Source organism: Oncorhynchus masou, chromosome 21 (genome assembly GCF_036934945.1).
Source record: "Oncorhynchus masou masou isolate Uvic2021 chromosome 21, UVic_Omas_1.1, whole genome shotgun sequence".
Lineage (NCBI taxonomy): Eukaryota > Metazoa > Chordata > Actinopteri > Salmoniformes > Salmonidae > Oncorhynchus > Oncorhynchus masou.
The window spans coordinates 44,857,935-44,874,065 of NC_088232.1; the positions used below are offsets into that span (position 1 = coordinate 44,857,935).

At 40.8% G+C, this 16,131-nt stretch overlaps 1 protein-coding gene across 1 annotated transcript in view; it reads left to right on the forward strand.

Annotated features, from left to right (window-relative positions):
- The first annotated feature begins 2,109 nt into the window (after positions 1 to 2,109).
- LOC135508406 (lysophospholipid acyltransferase 2-like) overlaps positions 2,110 to 16,131 on the forward strand; it is a 78,634-nt gene continuing 64,612 nt past the window's right edge. Inside the window, exon 1 of the mRNA XM_064928567.1 lies at positions 2,110 to 2,363. Coding sequence (XP_064784639.1) covers positions 2,280 to 2,363 — 84 coding nt within the window. The 5' untranslated portion in view covers positions 2,110 to 2,279. The remainder of the gene's footprint in view (positions 2,364 to 16,131) is intronic.

Genomic DNA, 16,131 nt, shown 5'->3' on the forward strand with positions numbered 1-16,131 from the left:
AGAAGGTAGGATGGGATTCGAGATGGTCAGTGACCTGTTTCTTGCAAGCATGCCAGAGCCAAAACAGATTGCGAAGAGATAAATGAAAGCATTTTCTTAATCAGTTTTGGCAGGTAATAGTTTCATATGGTAATCCAAATATGTTCAACCAAACCCAATGGGACTACAAATGCTTCAACTGCTGATACACTGTAACAATAATTCCCACATACTGTAACACTGTATACATTGTAAAATATAATGCACACTGTAACATTGTAATAAAAATACTTTGAAGTACTACTTAAGTAGTTTTGGGGGTATCTGTACTTTACTTTACTATTTATATTTTTTTACAATTTTTACTTTTACTTCATTACATTCCTTTACTCCATACATTTTCCCTGACACCCGAAAGAACTCATTACATTTTGACTGCTTAGCAGGACAGAAAATGGTCCAATTTGCAGATTTATCAAGAGAACATCCCTGGTCATCCCTACTGTCTCTCATCTGGCGGAATCACAAAATACAAATGCTTTGTATTTAAATTATGTCTGAATATTGGAGTGTGAGCCTGGCTATCCGTAAATAAAATACAAATAAAATAGTGTTGTCTGGTTTGCTTAATATATAGAATTTAAAATTCTTTGTACTTTTACTTTTGATACTTAAGTATATTTTAGCAACTACATTTACTTTTGATACTTAAGTATATTTAAAATACTTTTAAACTTTTAATCAAGTAGTATTTTACTGGAGTAATTTTCTATTAAGTTTTCTTTATTTTTACTCAAGTATGAGAATTGAGTACTTTTTCCACCACTGCCGGTGGCCCGGGTGGGTGGAGTTTGCACATTTGAGACATTTCCGAGTGTCCATTTCCTGGTTTCTAAAATTCAAAAAGTTTGCCCAATTTCAGTTTATGTAAAAATAAGTCATTGTGTAGAGAATCCTTGTACCATCTTAACTGCTGTGAAATATATTTTCCATAGCTAAAAATTGTGTATTTGCACAAAATCAAAGTGAAAGATGCAAAAACAAAACTTAATAACGGGAAGCATAGAAGTAGCTTATAGAAAACAGATCTACCGCTTTTTAGACTTGCTTTCAGTGAGAATGACAGATCTATAACACACATTTGTTTATGAATTTGATCGGGTTGCCGAAAATGTGAAATATTGTAGCTTTAAGTAAAATCTCCACCCACCCTGGGCACCATGCCATGCAAAACGTTGCTGAACGTTCATCCCTATCTCAGAACATGGGCTTGTGTCGCATTCATATCAACTGGGAACTTGTAAATCTCTGACTTCCGAGCGTTCAAGATAACTGGGAACTCTGGAAAAAACTAACTCAGAGTGGGAAAAGTATTTTTGAACGTTCATCCAACTCGAAATTCCAGGTCCTAAACTGTTTTTTTTCTAGAGCCCCGACTTTCCGAACTGAAGATCACTAATGTCATGATTTGACCTTTTTTCGAGTTCCCAGTTGTTTCGAACGCGGCATGGAACCTCGGTCAAAAACGAGGTCTATTCATGACGTCAGTGATCTTTAGGTTGGAAAGTCAGAACTCTAGAAAGATGCCAGAGTTTTTCTAGAATTCCGAGTTGGTTGACCGTTCAAAACAATTTTTCCTGTCAGAGTTAGTATTTTTCGAGTTCCCAGTTGTTTTGAACACATTGTAGTGGGAATTTTGAGATTTGTACATGGTACCAGTTGTCTTGAATATGGTGCTTTCAAGACAACCGTGAACTCCGAAAAGAACGAGGTCAAATCATGACAGTGGTCTTCAGGTCAGTGACCTTCAGGTTGGATGACTGTTCAAAACGATTTTTTCCCCCCAAGTTCCCAGTTGTCTTGAACGCACTAAAGTCGGAGATGTCCGAGTTCCGAGTTGTTATGAATGCGACATTTTTCTTCTCCAAGTGGAATGCCTCGTATGTACATGGGAGGAGTCCACGTGAGACACAGTCGACTTCAAATTTGATTCGTTTGGGAAAATGTACATAATATTTTCTGTGTCGTCCACATACATCTGATTGGTCAAATGAAATCACTTTCTCCACACGATAGGCTGAGAAATGTCATGGAGGGGGGGGGCTCGGAATATATCCCTCCGCCCACACTGTCTTTGTTATCGTTGGTGCTGTTTGATATGTGCTGTAGATTTTGGTGGCGCTGTAACACGGATGACAACCATCTAGCCTGGTAGTCCGTCGCAGCGGCAACAGCAGTTTTTCAACGGAGGAGAGTGTATCTGCGACGGCGAAGGGGAGCAAGGATTCACGGCCTCAATAATGGCTACTGAAACCACATCGTCCTGCACTGGCTCCAATTTACTGCAGCCGATAAGCGAGATAATCAATCTTCCTCTAGACCAGGTAAAAATATATTTTTTGAATAGATTATCTCCTTGGTTTTGGTGTACTACTGTAGGTTAACTGGTTTTATTAGTGATTCAGAGATTGCAGCGTGCAGGCTACAATAACCTCATTGAATGCCGTCTTAATAGGAAAGTCAGAGACGTCATTCGCTAGATTGTTGCATTATTGTAAAAAATGTTTTAGGCCTACTAGATATTAATATATTTACATTTTCGAAATGGTTGGATAATTTGGTAACTTCAGCTTCTTGTGTATTGTTGAATTGTTTGGATTGTCAACTGTAGGATGTATTAGGCCTAGCACTTGCTTATTGAAAGTTCCATTCATTCAACACTATTTCCACCTAGGCTGCGCCACTGTTGCAAAACTTATAGGCCTATACTACCACCAATCGGTTTTTTTCCACACAGACAAAGCGGTCTACATTGACATCTTCTCAAGCGAGTAATTCATCAACCCTTTAAATCAATTAAATTGATACCAGTGTCTCTCCTAGCTAATCGTGTATTATTTAATGCGATTAGACTTGCCTACCACAATCAGTGTCCTGCTGTGTGACGTAGCCCACCAGTTGTGTAACAAGGTGTGGTCCATTGATAACTATTGCATATCGTGAGGGGTCGTTTTGACGTTAGCCTGCTAATGCTTACATTCTAATCACATTTCCGTTTATCACACACACACACAGCGGACTTTGTTAATACTCTGCTGTGTCACTGTGAGCCATCTCTTCAATCATATCAAACTGTATCTTCCAGAGATCCCCAGGGGTTGTGTACAGCAGCATATGAAAAAACAGTTGGTCCCTCCAAATATGTGATGGGGACAGTAACCCAATACTGTTTCAAATCAATATGAACACTCAACCTCGTGTCTCTTTGCTATCACTGAATTGTCCTTTTACGGAGTAGGGCTGGGCGGAATATCGTATTTTACTATATACCAGTATTGATGCATGGATTGGGATTTTACTTCACCTTCTATAGTGGTATTTAATGTTTGGTTTCTTAAATCGGATACGCAACTACTGCGCGTGTAATGTCCGTTTTTATAGTTAACTCGTTTTCTACTTGACTCGTATTTCTCAACTGCTGCATGCCTCTACTCACACCAAACCCTGCCCCTCAAGGAGCGAGCAGTGGCTCCACCACGGAGTCACGAACACTTTATTGCCGTTCACTCTGCAGTCTCCACGGTCAGACAGATGCAGTACTGTGTTGGTGACAACGACGCTGCTTTCCACAAGCGTTCAATAATTACTATTAGTTTGTGTATCTTGCTGTCTGCTAGTTTGTATTTTCTTAGCAAGTTGTTTGCTAAAATCCATCTTGTTAGCCGCTAATGCTAATCGCTAGCTAGCTTTCTAAATGTTAAAAGTCGGAGCAAACGTAGATTGCTAAAACAGCCTGGTGCTGGTGTAGGCCTAGATAGCCTACCATTGCACAAGCATTCCTATCTTAAATAAGAGAAGTATAGGTGAATCATGAATGTTACTACTTCGATGAGGTTTAACGGTGATTGGTATCCAATGAGTAGTCCGTCATTGTAAAAAATAATTTGTTCTTAACTGACTTGCCTAGTTTAAAGGTTACATGTAAAATAAATAAATGTATTCCCGCCACCTACTAGACTGGAGTATAACTCCCTTATACTTAAAATAAATAAATAAACAAAACCCTTACATCTAATCCTACACTCACTAAAAAGCCACCACCATACTCCACTATTTAAATCTATCTAATCCTACCTCAGGCCAACAGCCTGAAAGGACGGGACACCACCACTCAACACACCCTGTAACTCTTCTGACATCAAGTCTCCTACACCCAATTACCTCTGCAGCTCGCCTCAACTTAAATTTTCTGCAATTTCGGTTCCATCCCTGCAGTACATTTGTTGACCATTATTATAAATGCTGACAACTTCTGCACTACTCTAACCCTGGAAACCTCAACCTGTTTCTCTCACACCGGACATTTCTGAACCCTAGTCCCATCGGCACCCCAACAATTTACACATACCATTACTTTTCCCAATGCTACACATTCCTTTGTCTCGTGCCCTTCTGCACACTTCTCACCCTTAGGAACCTCCCTCATACACATGGCTGCCTAATGCCCATATGCTTGACACCTGTAACAACGTAATGTATTTGGCACAAAAGCTCATACAGGATAACTTATACACAGTGCATTCGGAAAGTATTCATACCCCTTGACTTTTTCCACACATGCTGCCACAGCCATGCTTCACGGTAGGGATGGTGTTAGACGGGTGATGAGCTGTGCCTGGCTTTCTCCCGACAGAGCGCTTTGCATTCAGGACGAAGAGTGAAATGTTTCTCATCAGAACACAGAATCATTTGCCTTATGCTCTGATTCTTTCACGTGTGTTTTTGCAAACTCCAGGTGTGCTATCATGTGTGTGTTTTTGCAAACTCCAGGTGTGCTATCATGTGTGTGTTTTTGCAAACTCCAGGTGTGCTATCATGTGTGCTATGTGTGTGTTTTTTTGTGCTATCGTGTGTGTTTTTGCAAACTCCAGGTGTGCTATCATGTGGTGTGCTATCGTGTGTGTTTTTGCAAATCAGGTGTGCTATCGTGTGTGTTTTTGCAAACTCCGTGTGTGTTTTTGGTGTGCGTGTGTGTTTTTGCAAATCATGTGTGTGTTTTTGCAAACTCCAGGTGTGCTATCATGTGTGTGTTTTTGCAAACTCCAGGTGTGCTATCATGTGTGTGTTTTTGCAAACTCCAGGTGTGCTATCATGTGTGTGTTTTTTTCCTTCTTCCCAGGAGGGGCCACTTTCCCATAAAGCCCAGATTGGTGAAGTGCTGTAGACTGTACTTCTGGCATAGTGTGCCTTGGGTTCTTGGTCACCTCCCTGACCAAGGTCCTGATTGCCCGGTTGCTCAGTTTGGTTGGATGGCCAGCTCTAGGCAGTCTGGGTAGTTACATATTTCCCAATGATGGAGACCACTGCTCTCAGAAACTTTAAACATTCTTGAAATTGTTTTAAATTCATTACAATTCTCTCTTGGAGATCTATGGACAGTTCCTTGGACTTAAGGGTATTTTTTATTTAACTAGGCAAGTCAGTTCAGAACAAATTGTTATTTACATTGACGGCCTACCCCGGCCAAACCCTCCCCTAACCCGGATGACACTGGGCCAATTGTGCGCTGCCCTATGGGACTCCTGATCACGGCAGGTTGTGATACAGCCCAGGATCAAACCAGGGTCTGTAGTGATCAAATTTATTTATATAGCCCTTCTTAGATCAGCTGATATCTCAAAGTGCTGTACAGAAAAACAGCCTAAAACTCCAAACAGCAAGCAATGCAGGTGTAGAAGCACGGTGGCTAGGAAAAACTCCCTAGAAAGGCCAAAACCTAGGAAGGAACCAGGAGAGGAACAAGGCTATGAGGGGTGGCCAGTCCTCTTCTGGCTGTGCCGGGTGGAGATTATAACAGAACATGGCCAAGATGTTCAAATGTTCATAAATGACCAGCATGGTCAAATAATAATCACAGTGGTTGTCAAGGGTGCAACAGGTCAGCACCTCTACTGCTCCTGCTGTCTCTAGAGAGTTGAAAACAGCAGTTCTGGGACAGGTAGCCTGTCCTGTGATGCCTGAGATGCAGTGCCTTAGACCACTGCGCCACTCTGGAGCCCTGATTGTAGTATAGTTTCTGACATGGACTATCAACTGTGGGACCTTTTTTATATAGACTGGTGGTTTTTCTAAATGTCCAAACAATTGAATTGGCAACAGGTGTACTCCAATCAAGTGGTAGTGTCATCTCAAGGAAATTGAATGTACCTGAGCTCAATTTGGAGTGTCATGGCGAGGGGTATGAGTACTTAAGTAAATTAGATATTTGTCACATTTATTGAAAATTTAAATACAACATTTCTGAAAACATGTTTCAACTTTCTCATTATGTATGTATCTATCTATCTAGGCTCATCCATTTTGAATTCAGGTTGTAACACAACAATGTGGAATAAGTCAAGGGGTATGAATACTTTCTGGAGGCACTATCAGTCCTATGGGTTCTACTTCACTTGCATGATTTTCATGATTTTCTGCCATTCATTGATGTCATGTTTCAGAACGCCCTATACAGCGAACACAGGAAGTACAGGAAATTAGAATTGGGTTAGATGCGCTTTACTCTTTTGTGTGTGTGCATGAAAATATGAAGGAGCAGGTCGTTTGAAGTTGACGAGTGCCTTTTGCTTTGCCAACTGAACTTTAGCAATTACTCATATTAGGAAACTTATTTTCATTTCAAATGTAAATTTCTCTAGTATAGTCTACTTATCGTGGTGAATAAGTATTCATTTTCTGGATGGTAAAATGTTTTCAGTGTATAGAAAAGATAATGGTGCTATATATTTTTAAATAAGCTCATCTTTGATAATTGACAATCACCTAAATAAATACTTGACAGTCGGGGAGAATCTAAAATTGTCATTGCGTGGGGGCCCCCATTGATTTTATGTTTGAGTCACTTCGATAGAACAAGGCATAAGCAATGGAAAAATGTGTAGCATTGTAGGAAATTGACTTTAAAAAGGCAAAAGGTTTCTGCGGCCAAGAGGGCCTCTAAAACTGCGCCATTGGCCACGCCCGCCACCCCCTAACTTTGCTACCAATGTCGTAGTTTTGTAATGTGGGCAGTGTAATCTGAGCAGGCCCTAGCCAGTTCCCCTCCCTGGTTTCTTGGTGTAGGCCTGCTATGAAATTGGCTCTCCACATGAAGTGCTTTGGCCCCTTCTATACTTCTGTACCATACCCCTTTCACCCACACTGAGGCAAGCTTGTGTGGGTGGGACTTGTTATAGCATGCCTGCAGGTTGACATACTCTTGATAATGTGATCACCTGTCTGGCTTTAAAAGGAAGTCTTTGGTCTAGCTTGTCATGCTGAGAAGTTCTTTATTAGGATAGGTTGTTCAACATAATTAGCCTAGTTCTATGGTTAGTCAAATGAATAGCCTAGGGGTTTCTCGTAGGCTCATTGGCATTAGTATGAATCACTGCTCAAGTGTTCATTCTGTGTAACATATCATTGACCATTGCCTGGGGGCCAGGAGTGGCCCGTGAGTGTCACAGGAATTCCAGATATGCAACCAGGTGTTGTTGCTCTATAATGACATTGTTCTGGCAACACTGTCATTTGACCACATTTTTATTTTTTTATTTTTTAACCTTTATTTTACTAGGCAAGTCAGTTAAGAACAAATTCTTATTTTCAATGATGGCCTAGGAACAGTGGGTTAACTGCACGTTCAGGGCAGAACGACAGATTTTGTACCTTGTCAGCTCGGGGATTTGAACTTGCAACCTTTCGGTTACTAGTCCAATGCTCTAACCACTAGGCTACACTGCCGCCCCGTGCTACAATGCCTAATCATGTGCTGTGAAATAACGTTTATAATCCAAACCCTGCATTCCTTAATAGGGTCATTATTGTTGTGGTTTCATCTTTTTCCATATTAGTCCATCTGCTGTAATAACTGGTGCAAATAGCATTAGTGTGGAATTGTTTAAGAAAGCTGTGTCTGATTGGTTGTGAATGCACACTTTAGAATGGCGTATGTTAAAGTAAACGGCTTGGCTTAGTCGGGGTCCTCTCGCTCCTTCATCTTTGTCAAACATCAGCATGACTACGTTCCAATTAGAGAGGGAGAGAAGGAAACACTCCCAGAGTAATATTTAGCTTTTCGTGTGAAAATCATTGGTGTCGTGACTTTTCTAAGCAGCGGCTGAACTGAATGTGTCAATGTCATACAGCAAAGTACATAGATCACTATATTTGTTAACTCAACAGCATTTCTTATAATACATTATGGTAATAGTAAATTATGAAATTCAGTTTTTCCTCTTTATTAACCCTTCCATGTACCTCCTTGAGAAAGTAGTGGACTCTGAGGCCCTTAACCACACTACAATGCCAGACTTAAAGGCTTTTGTCAACTCTCATATGACGCTGACCAGCCTGTTACAATGAAGTCGTAAGCCTCAGAAGAACGCCAATGCTCTAAGGCAGTGGTTTACTCTGAGCGCTTCATATCATCTCACTGCTCAGCCTGAACTTGTTGCAGTGCTGGGACTTTTCCTCTGGATAAAAGTATACTTTGTACCAATGATGTTTCACATTGTATGTTTAAAGCATTCACTAATGAAGAACTACTCTGCTCTGTGGTTCTATTGGAATACAGTTTAATGCACGTAATGTGATTGTTGTGGATAGTCAGGGTAATATAATAGTTTAAAACATTTCCATGCTTTGCAAGAAGTGTGTTTTCTGTAATAATCCTGTTTACATGGACACATCTGAAATCAGGCTACTGATGGGCCTTTTGCTAAATGCAGAAAATTACCAATCAAAATAAACATTCTACCACGGTGACCATGTTATTTCTGTGAAGACTTTTTGGTTCGGACATATAAAGTTTGTGAGAACTATAAGATGCATACTTATAGTTTTTAAGAACTCACTTCACTCGTGCATAAGAGGGAGGCTTGTGCTACCTGGTGCTGGCACATACGCAGCTCATATACACCGCTGTAATGCCTATTAAGCTGTTTTCATGTCCTAATCATTGGAAAGATTGCTCAGAAAACTAGGTATTTTAATTGGTGTATGCTTGCTTCAATTATGACTTCCATTTTAAGATCAGCAAGGGGTTGACATGACTAATGCCTTACTTGGCCTTCTGCCATAATCAGTTTATTAAATTGTTAGTGTGCATGTAAAAGTTGTCAGTGTGGTTTTATTTCTCCATGTCTGTAAGACAAGCCTTCTCTTGTTGCTGCTGCGCTTTCCGTGGGCCTGCTGTGTTGTCACCTCCCTCTGTGGTTTATAATGGAGGAAGGCTGGTTGCTGATCCCTAGTGATGGCTCAGTAATGGAGGAAGGCTGGTTGCTAGCCCCTTAGTGATGGCTCAGTAATGGAGGAAGGCTGGTTGCTAGCCCCCTAGTGATGGCTCAGTAATGGAGGAATGCTGGTAGCGAGTCCCTAGCCCCTTAGTGATGGCTCAGTAATGGAGGTAGACTGGTTGCTAGCCCCGTAGTGATAGCTCAGTAATGGAGGATTGCTTGTTGTGGTTGCTAGTCCCTAGCCCGGTAGTAATGGCTCAGGGACTAAAAGCCTGATCCCTGATTTCTTAGGGGAGGCTCATTCCCTTCCCTGCTCTGTCTAATTGGTGCACCTCAGGGGAGTATATTTATTCCAATAGATTTATTTTTGCTGCTTACTTATGTGTAGTGCTACAGATGTACTGAAGAACGACGATGAGCCAGTGTGACTTCTCCAGGGATATGGTTAGTGTTGGTCATAATATAAGAGCGCCTAAGGAGCTTGAGGAGCAAACTTATAGCCCAAAACTTAACATGGTGTAACTATTGCCCTAGGACCTGCATTCATTTGGCTACAGTTCTCATATTGGATTAGTACTGACCAGAACACTATCAATTGTTCAATTGAGTTTTTATTGAATTCTCAGTAAGTCAACGCACAATTTCATAAAACTACAAGGAGGACCAGGACCTCCCCCTAGTATTACTCGTCATTACTCCAAAGGCCAATCACTCTCAGAGCAATCAATTGGGAATTAAGTTAAATAACCTGTATTGATCAGATTTGGCCTTACTATGTAAGGTGAAATAAAAATAAATATACACTACCGTTCAGAAGTTTGGGGTCACTTAGAAATGTCCTTGTTTTTGAAAGAAAAGCTTTCCCCCACCTTTTAAAATGACATCAAATTGATCAGAAATACAGTGTAGACATTGTTAATGTTGTAAATGACTATTGTAGCTGGAAACGGCTTTTATATAAAAAAAAGGAATATCTACGTAGGCTTACAGAGGCCCATTATCAGCAACCATCACTCCTGTGTTCCAATGGTATGTTAGCTAATCCAAGTTTATTTTAAAAAGGCTAATTGATCATTTAGAAACCCCTTTTGCAATTATGTTAGCACAGCTGAAAACTGTTGTCCTGATTTTAAAGAAGCAATACAACTGGCCTTCTTTAGACTAGTTGAGTATCTGGAGCATCAGTATTTGTGGGTTCGATTAGAAGCTCAAAATGGCCAGAAACAAAGCACTTCTGAAACTCGTCAGTCTATTCTTGTTCTGAGAAATGAAGGCTATTCCATGCGAGAAATTGACAAGAAACTGAAGATCTCATACAACGCTGTATACCACTTCCTTCAAAGCGCAAACGGGCTCTAACCAGAATAGGAAGCGTGGGAGGCCCCGGTGCACAACTGAGCAATTGGAATATTTTTAATTTAATCTTGGAATATCCTTAATTTCTCAAGAAAGCCATTGTCAGATTCTCGAAGAGATAGTTGATATGGAAAAAATGAAATTCCATCATCTTCTGTGCTATTTATTGTTGAGAGACACCTGCCAAAAGTTTGGCATTTTAAGGAACTGCAAACTACGCTAAATCCATATAAATATGATTGGTGTTGTCACCAAAACACACTTCCATTGGGGTAAATAGGCGACAGCTATTGTTTAAGATTTAGTCATTGTTAAGCTTAAGACAGACACAGTGAGGGTGTCTTTCATCTCTTCCTGGCTTTGGATTTCCCTCTATGTATCAATTTAAAAGTAAATCTTTGTTTTGCTGCATCATGGCCTCAACCTTAAGTAGTAGCCTACAACTTGCATCAAAATTCTTTAGATTTTTTGCTTGCGCTATAGAATTAATCCGAGGTGCTTCTACCTCAGTTTTTATTGATTCCATTCAATATGATCACTGCCGTTGTAAAGGGGAACATTCTCGTTGCTTAATGTGATGGAGAAAATAAAATGGCAGAACTAAATGTTATGGCCCAGGAGAAGACATGGGGACTCTGAAGTGAAGGCAGATCTTTGGATAAAGCACTAATCATAGCAAATATCTGTTACTTAACAGGCTTTTAAAAACTAGGCAGGTCAGTTAAGAACAAATTATTATTTACTCTGACGGCCTACACCGGCCCAACCCGGACGACGTCGGGCCAATTGTGCGTCACCCTATGGGACCCCCAATCACGTCCGGTTGAGATTCAGCCTGGATTCGAACCAGGGTGTCTGGTGATGCCTCTAGCACTGAAATCAATTTATTTATATAGCCCTTTTTTACATCAGCTGATATTTAAAAGTGCTGTACAGAAACCCAGCCTAAATCTCCAAACGGCAAGTAATGTAGGTGTAGAAGCACGGTGGCTAGGAAAAACTCCCTAAAAAGGCCAAAACAGGGAGAGGAACTAGGCTATGAGGGGTTGCCAGTCCTCTTCTGGCTGTGCTGGGTGGAGATTATAACAGAACATGGCCGAGTTGTTTCAATGTTCATAAATGACCAGCATTGTCAAATAATAATAATCACAGTAGTTGTCGAGGGTGCAACAAGTCAGCACCTCAGGAGTAAATGTCAGTTGGCTTTTCATAGCTGATCATTAAGAGTACCTCTACCACTCCTGCTGTCTCTAGAGTTGAAAACAGCAGGACTGGGACAGGTAGCACGTCCGGTGAACAGGTCAGGGTTCCATAGCCGCAGGCAGAACAGTTGAAACTGGAGCAGCAGCACAGCCAGGTGGACTGGAGACAGCAAGGAGTCATCATGCCAGGTGGTCCTAGGGCTCAGGTCCTCCAAGAGAATTAGAGAGCGCATACTTAAATTCACACAGGGCACCGGATAAGATAGGAGAAGCACTCCAGATATGACTGACCCTAGCCCCCCGACACAAACTACTGCAGCATAAATACTGGAGGCTGAAACAGGAGGGGTCAGGAGATGCTGTGTCTTAGACCGCTGCGCCTCTCGGGAGCCCCCAAGTGCTTATGTAACATTAGCGTGGCCTGTAATACTAATAAGACTATATTATACTTAGTTTTTATGTTCTAGTCTACCATTTTCAAGCAATTATCAAAAGGGTTATTTAAACACTATTGTTAAGCAGTTCAAATTATAGATATTCATTTGAATACACTGTTGGCTACAAAAGAACTAGCCTGCATCTCGAAAAGTGGTGTTGTATGGGCGTCCGATATGAATGGTTTAATGTTTGTTCTCCACAGCCCCTGGCTCTGTGCTGAAAGGTTCTGTCCCATTTCTATGCACTTCAGCCACCCCTTTCCTGTGGCAAGGGGTATCCTAGCAACGAGCTATGTTATTTTCTGTGTTACTGGGGCAACCAAGGTTGTACAGTTTTAGAATGTTTATTCCTCTATATTTTCTGCGTGAAACCCGTGAGTTGGGTTATGTACGTTAACTGTAGTGTGGTGTTGAAGCCATCCGACACCTGACCAATCGACCTGCATGCTACGAAATACAAATGCTCTGCTTACTGATCCATAGCTAATATAGCTAATTGGGCTACACTAATACTTAAAGGGAATCCAGTGAAACACTCATACATTGATTGAAGTGACCTTTATGGTTTACAGTAAATATCCTCCTATGTATGACTTGCCTCCCAAGCATACTTTTGCAACTTTCAGCCCAGCTATAAAAGGCCATATCTTCTCATGACCAACACTAGTTATCAGACTCCACTGTAAACCACTGTGACTCACGAATGTTGCCACTGTGGAAACTGAAAGCAAATGTTGCCAGGAGCTTAAATATATTGAGTTACCGTATCCTATTTTAGTCCAGTTAAAATAACATGGGCCTAAATTCACCTGTTGGTGTTGAGTACAGGTCTTGCTCTGTCTCTACCTTATACTATCTCACTCTGCATGTGGCTATTGAGGGATATATATGTTGTTGAGATGTTTTGAGTGTTAAAAACAATATGGGTTAACCGTAGCAATGAAGTCCTCTTGCTTACACAGCATTCTGGGAACCTTTCCCCTCAAACATGCCATTAACTGCCAACGCCCACTGAAGTTTGATTTTGTAAATAAAATCAAAAGCGATGTTCTGCTCCTTCCCTGACTTCCTAAATGCTTGTGTTTTACACTGCTCATTTGTCAGAATTTTGAAATCACAAACAAAAGTATTTTGCCTTTTTACTTATTTAAATAGTTTGTTCACACACACACACACACACACCTATAACTAATTTAACCTGCCAAGGCAATGTGCTGTATGACTTTGGTACCCAGCCAGATACTAATGCGTCTCTCTCCTCTCTGAATGAATGACAAATTAATGGAATGGGTGATACTTGTGCACCTTACTTCACAATTTAATTTGTGAATTAAATGAATTATAAGAGGTTGAAGAGATTGATTTAATTTAGAAAGACAACAATAGTGTAATGATGAGTTTGTCATGGCTATTTATCAGCAGCAAATCATTTCACTGTGTGCTTTGAGGGTTGATATCGTTCTCTTTAACATTTGACTTTGTAAAAAGAAGCTGTTCCAGGACTTTTACTTTAACTCTTTTACTAAATCAAATGTATTGTCAGGGAAAGGAAAACATGCCATGTGTTGCAGTTGGCCTTTAGAATAATGCAAAACATATGTGACTCTATTCAACTTTATGATCGGGAAACAAACGATGCCAGTCAGTCTGAACAGCCTGGCTATCGAAACTAATTTCTCACATAAGATTACACGGACAATAGTCTAACTCTTATCTATAGACCTAATGGTCACTCAGCCTATCAGGTGTCAAAATTGTACATGAAGAGATGGGCGCATCTTGTAATTTAACAGATGCAGGGAAAGGATCATCACTTGATCAAATCCTCCTTCAGAGTCGCATGCAGGTAAAACATCTTGATTTCTATATCGTATCAGAACGAGCATGTTCTGGTGTTTCTCAGACACTTCCCTTGGTCAAATAACTCTCATAATTCAAGAGGTGCAGCTCTATTTCCAAATGTCCCTTTTTCCAAGAATATCTGTGCTGTCCATGCATTCATCACATGACCAGTCCCCTGGGTGGTCATCCCCTGCTCCGGCAAAGAAAACAACCTACTAACAAACTCCTAATTAAAATATACTATTTTTGCAATTCATCCTTTACAATTGTTCATGCACTGGTGCTTTTGTTTATGAATACAGCATATCTTTTTGTTTCTACTTTGTCAAAAGAAGCTGTAACTGGACTTAATTAATTAACTCTATTACTAATCAAATGTACAAATGAAGTTGGTCAAATGGATTACACTAATGTTATTATTTTAAGGGAAACTAAAATAGGCAATAGCCTGCTTTTTCTAGGACTTTGTAGAATTATACAAAACATATCCTTGATTCTAAACTCTTTTTTTTTAATTGAGAGGTATCTTAATGCAATGAATCCTTTTATAATTTCTGCACTATCAAGCTGTTGGTGCTTATGTTTGCTGCACTTTTGGGTGTTGATATGCATCTGATGTGTATGCTAAAGGTCGCCCGGCAACACTCCATAGCAGGTACTTAATAAACTGAAAGGACAGGCGGTTTGGTGTTAAACAGCCATTCAGTGGGATTGAGCTCTCCTCCACAGATTAACAAGACAACACTTAAACAATCACTGCCACTTCTCCCGAGGTTTCATTTTACACACTGATGGGTTTAATTTGTCAGCTGACTGGGGATAGACTCCCTCTCTGTGGAAGAACCTTCAGCAAAGCTCAATAGTTGCCCATCACATGGCAGTCTAGGCCTACACCTTGTAGATGATGTCAGTGGTTTCTCTGCTGTGCTTGCTATGATGAAGGTGGCCAACTTTGGTGCAAAACACTTTTCAGAAGTGTATATGTGGACTGTATGTTTTACATTTTGTAATGTTTTGCCTACTTGGCCAGGTCTCCTTTGCCAAAGACAATGTCTGTGGGCTTTTCCTGGTTAAATAAAATCACTGCATTAAGATATACTATGATTATCTCTTTGAAAAGTATGACTGTCTAATGTGTGTTTTTAGTTTGGCTTATGTACTTCCATTTCTGTAATTGTGTTGCGTTGGATACACGTCATCTGAAGGCTAGTGTGATGTGAATGCTAATTGAGTGGGTTTACTGCTAGTGATGTTGCAGATTTTCCCAACCTCACATTCTCCGAGGGAGCAGCTGACATAGAGGTGCTGCTGTGTCCACACTAGTCTTCACAGGTCCTAAAGGTTGGGCCTGTTCTGAAAAGGATCTGGGGCTTTCCCAACCGGACCTGATATTCATTACGTTTTTTAATATAGGGACCCATTCCCAACGGACCCGAAGACATCTAGACCCATTCTGTATAGATCGGATCCGGACCCGGTTCAAACCGAGTGAGGGAAGCAGCAGAAAAGTAATTTTCTAAAGCTACTTTATTAACCAAAGCGGGAGAGGGATTCAGGTTCTTCCAGACAAGTTGGTTAAAATGACACGCCTGATACCCGTGACAATACTAGAGCAGACATTATTTAGAATTATGGATCCCGGCTCGGTCTCGGTATTCGGGTACAGGGGGATCCATGAAGACCTCTAGTCCACACACACTCCCAATGGACAGATGGCGAACGCGTTCACTCTGACCAGTAACATCAAGGCCTCTTTGGAAGTGTCCAGGGTGTCCAGCTGTTCATTTAGGATGCTTAAAATGCCTGTCGTGGCGCTTGTTGGTTGTGACCACAAAGCAAAATTAAACCCCTGCAGAGACAATGCAAATCGATTTTTTTTATTTATCTATTTATTTTACAGGTCATTTATCCTAGTAGAGGTAGGGAAAAACAAGTGGGCTGGCTTCTCAGAAAAGTTCTCTTCTAGTCTTCCTTTCTTTCAACACAACAAAGTCACCCTATGGAAATTCCCCCACCAAAGCCCCTTCACAGATGGGATTT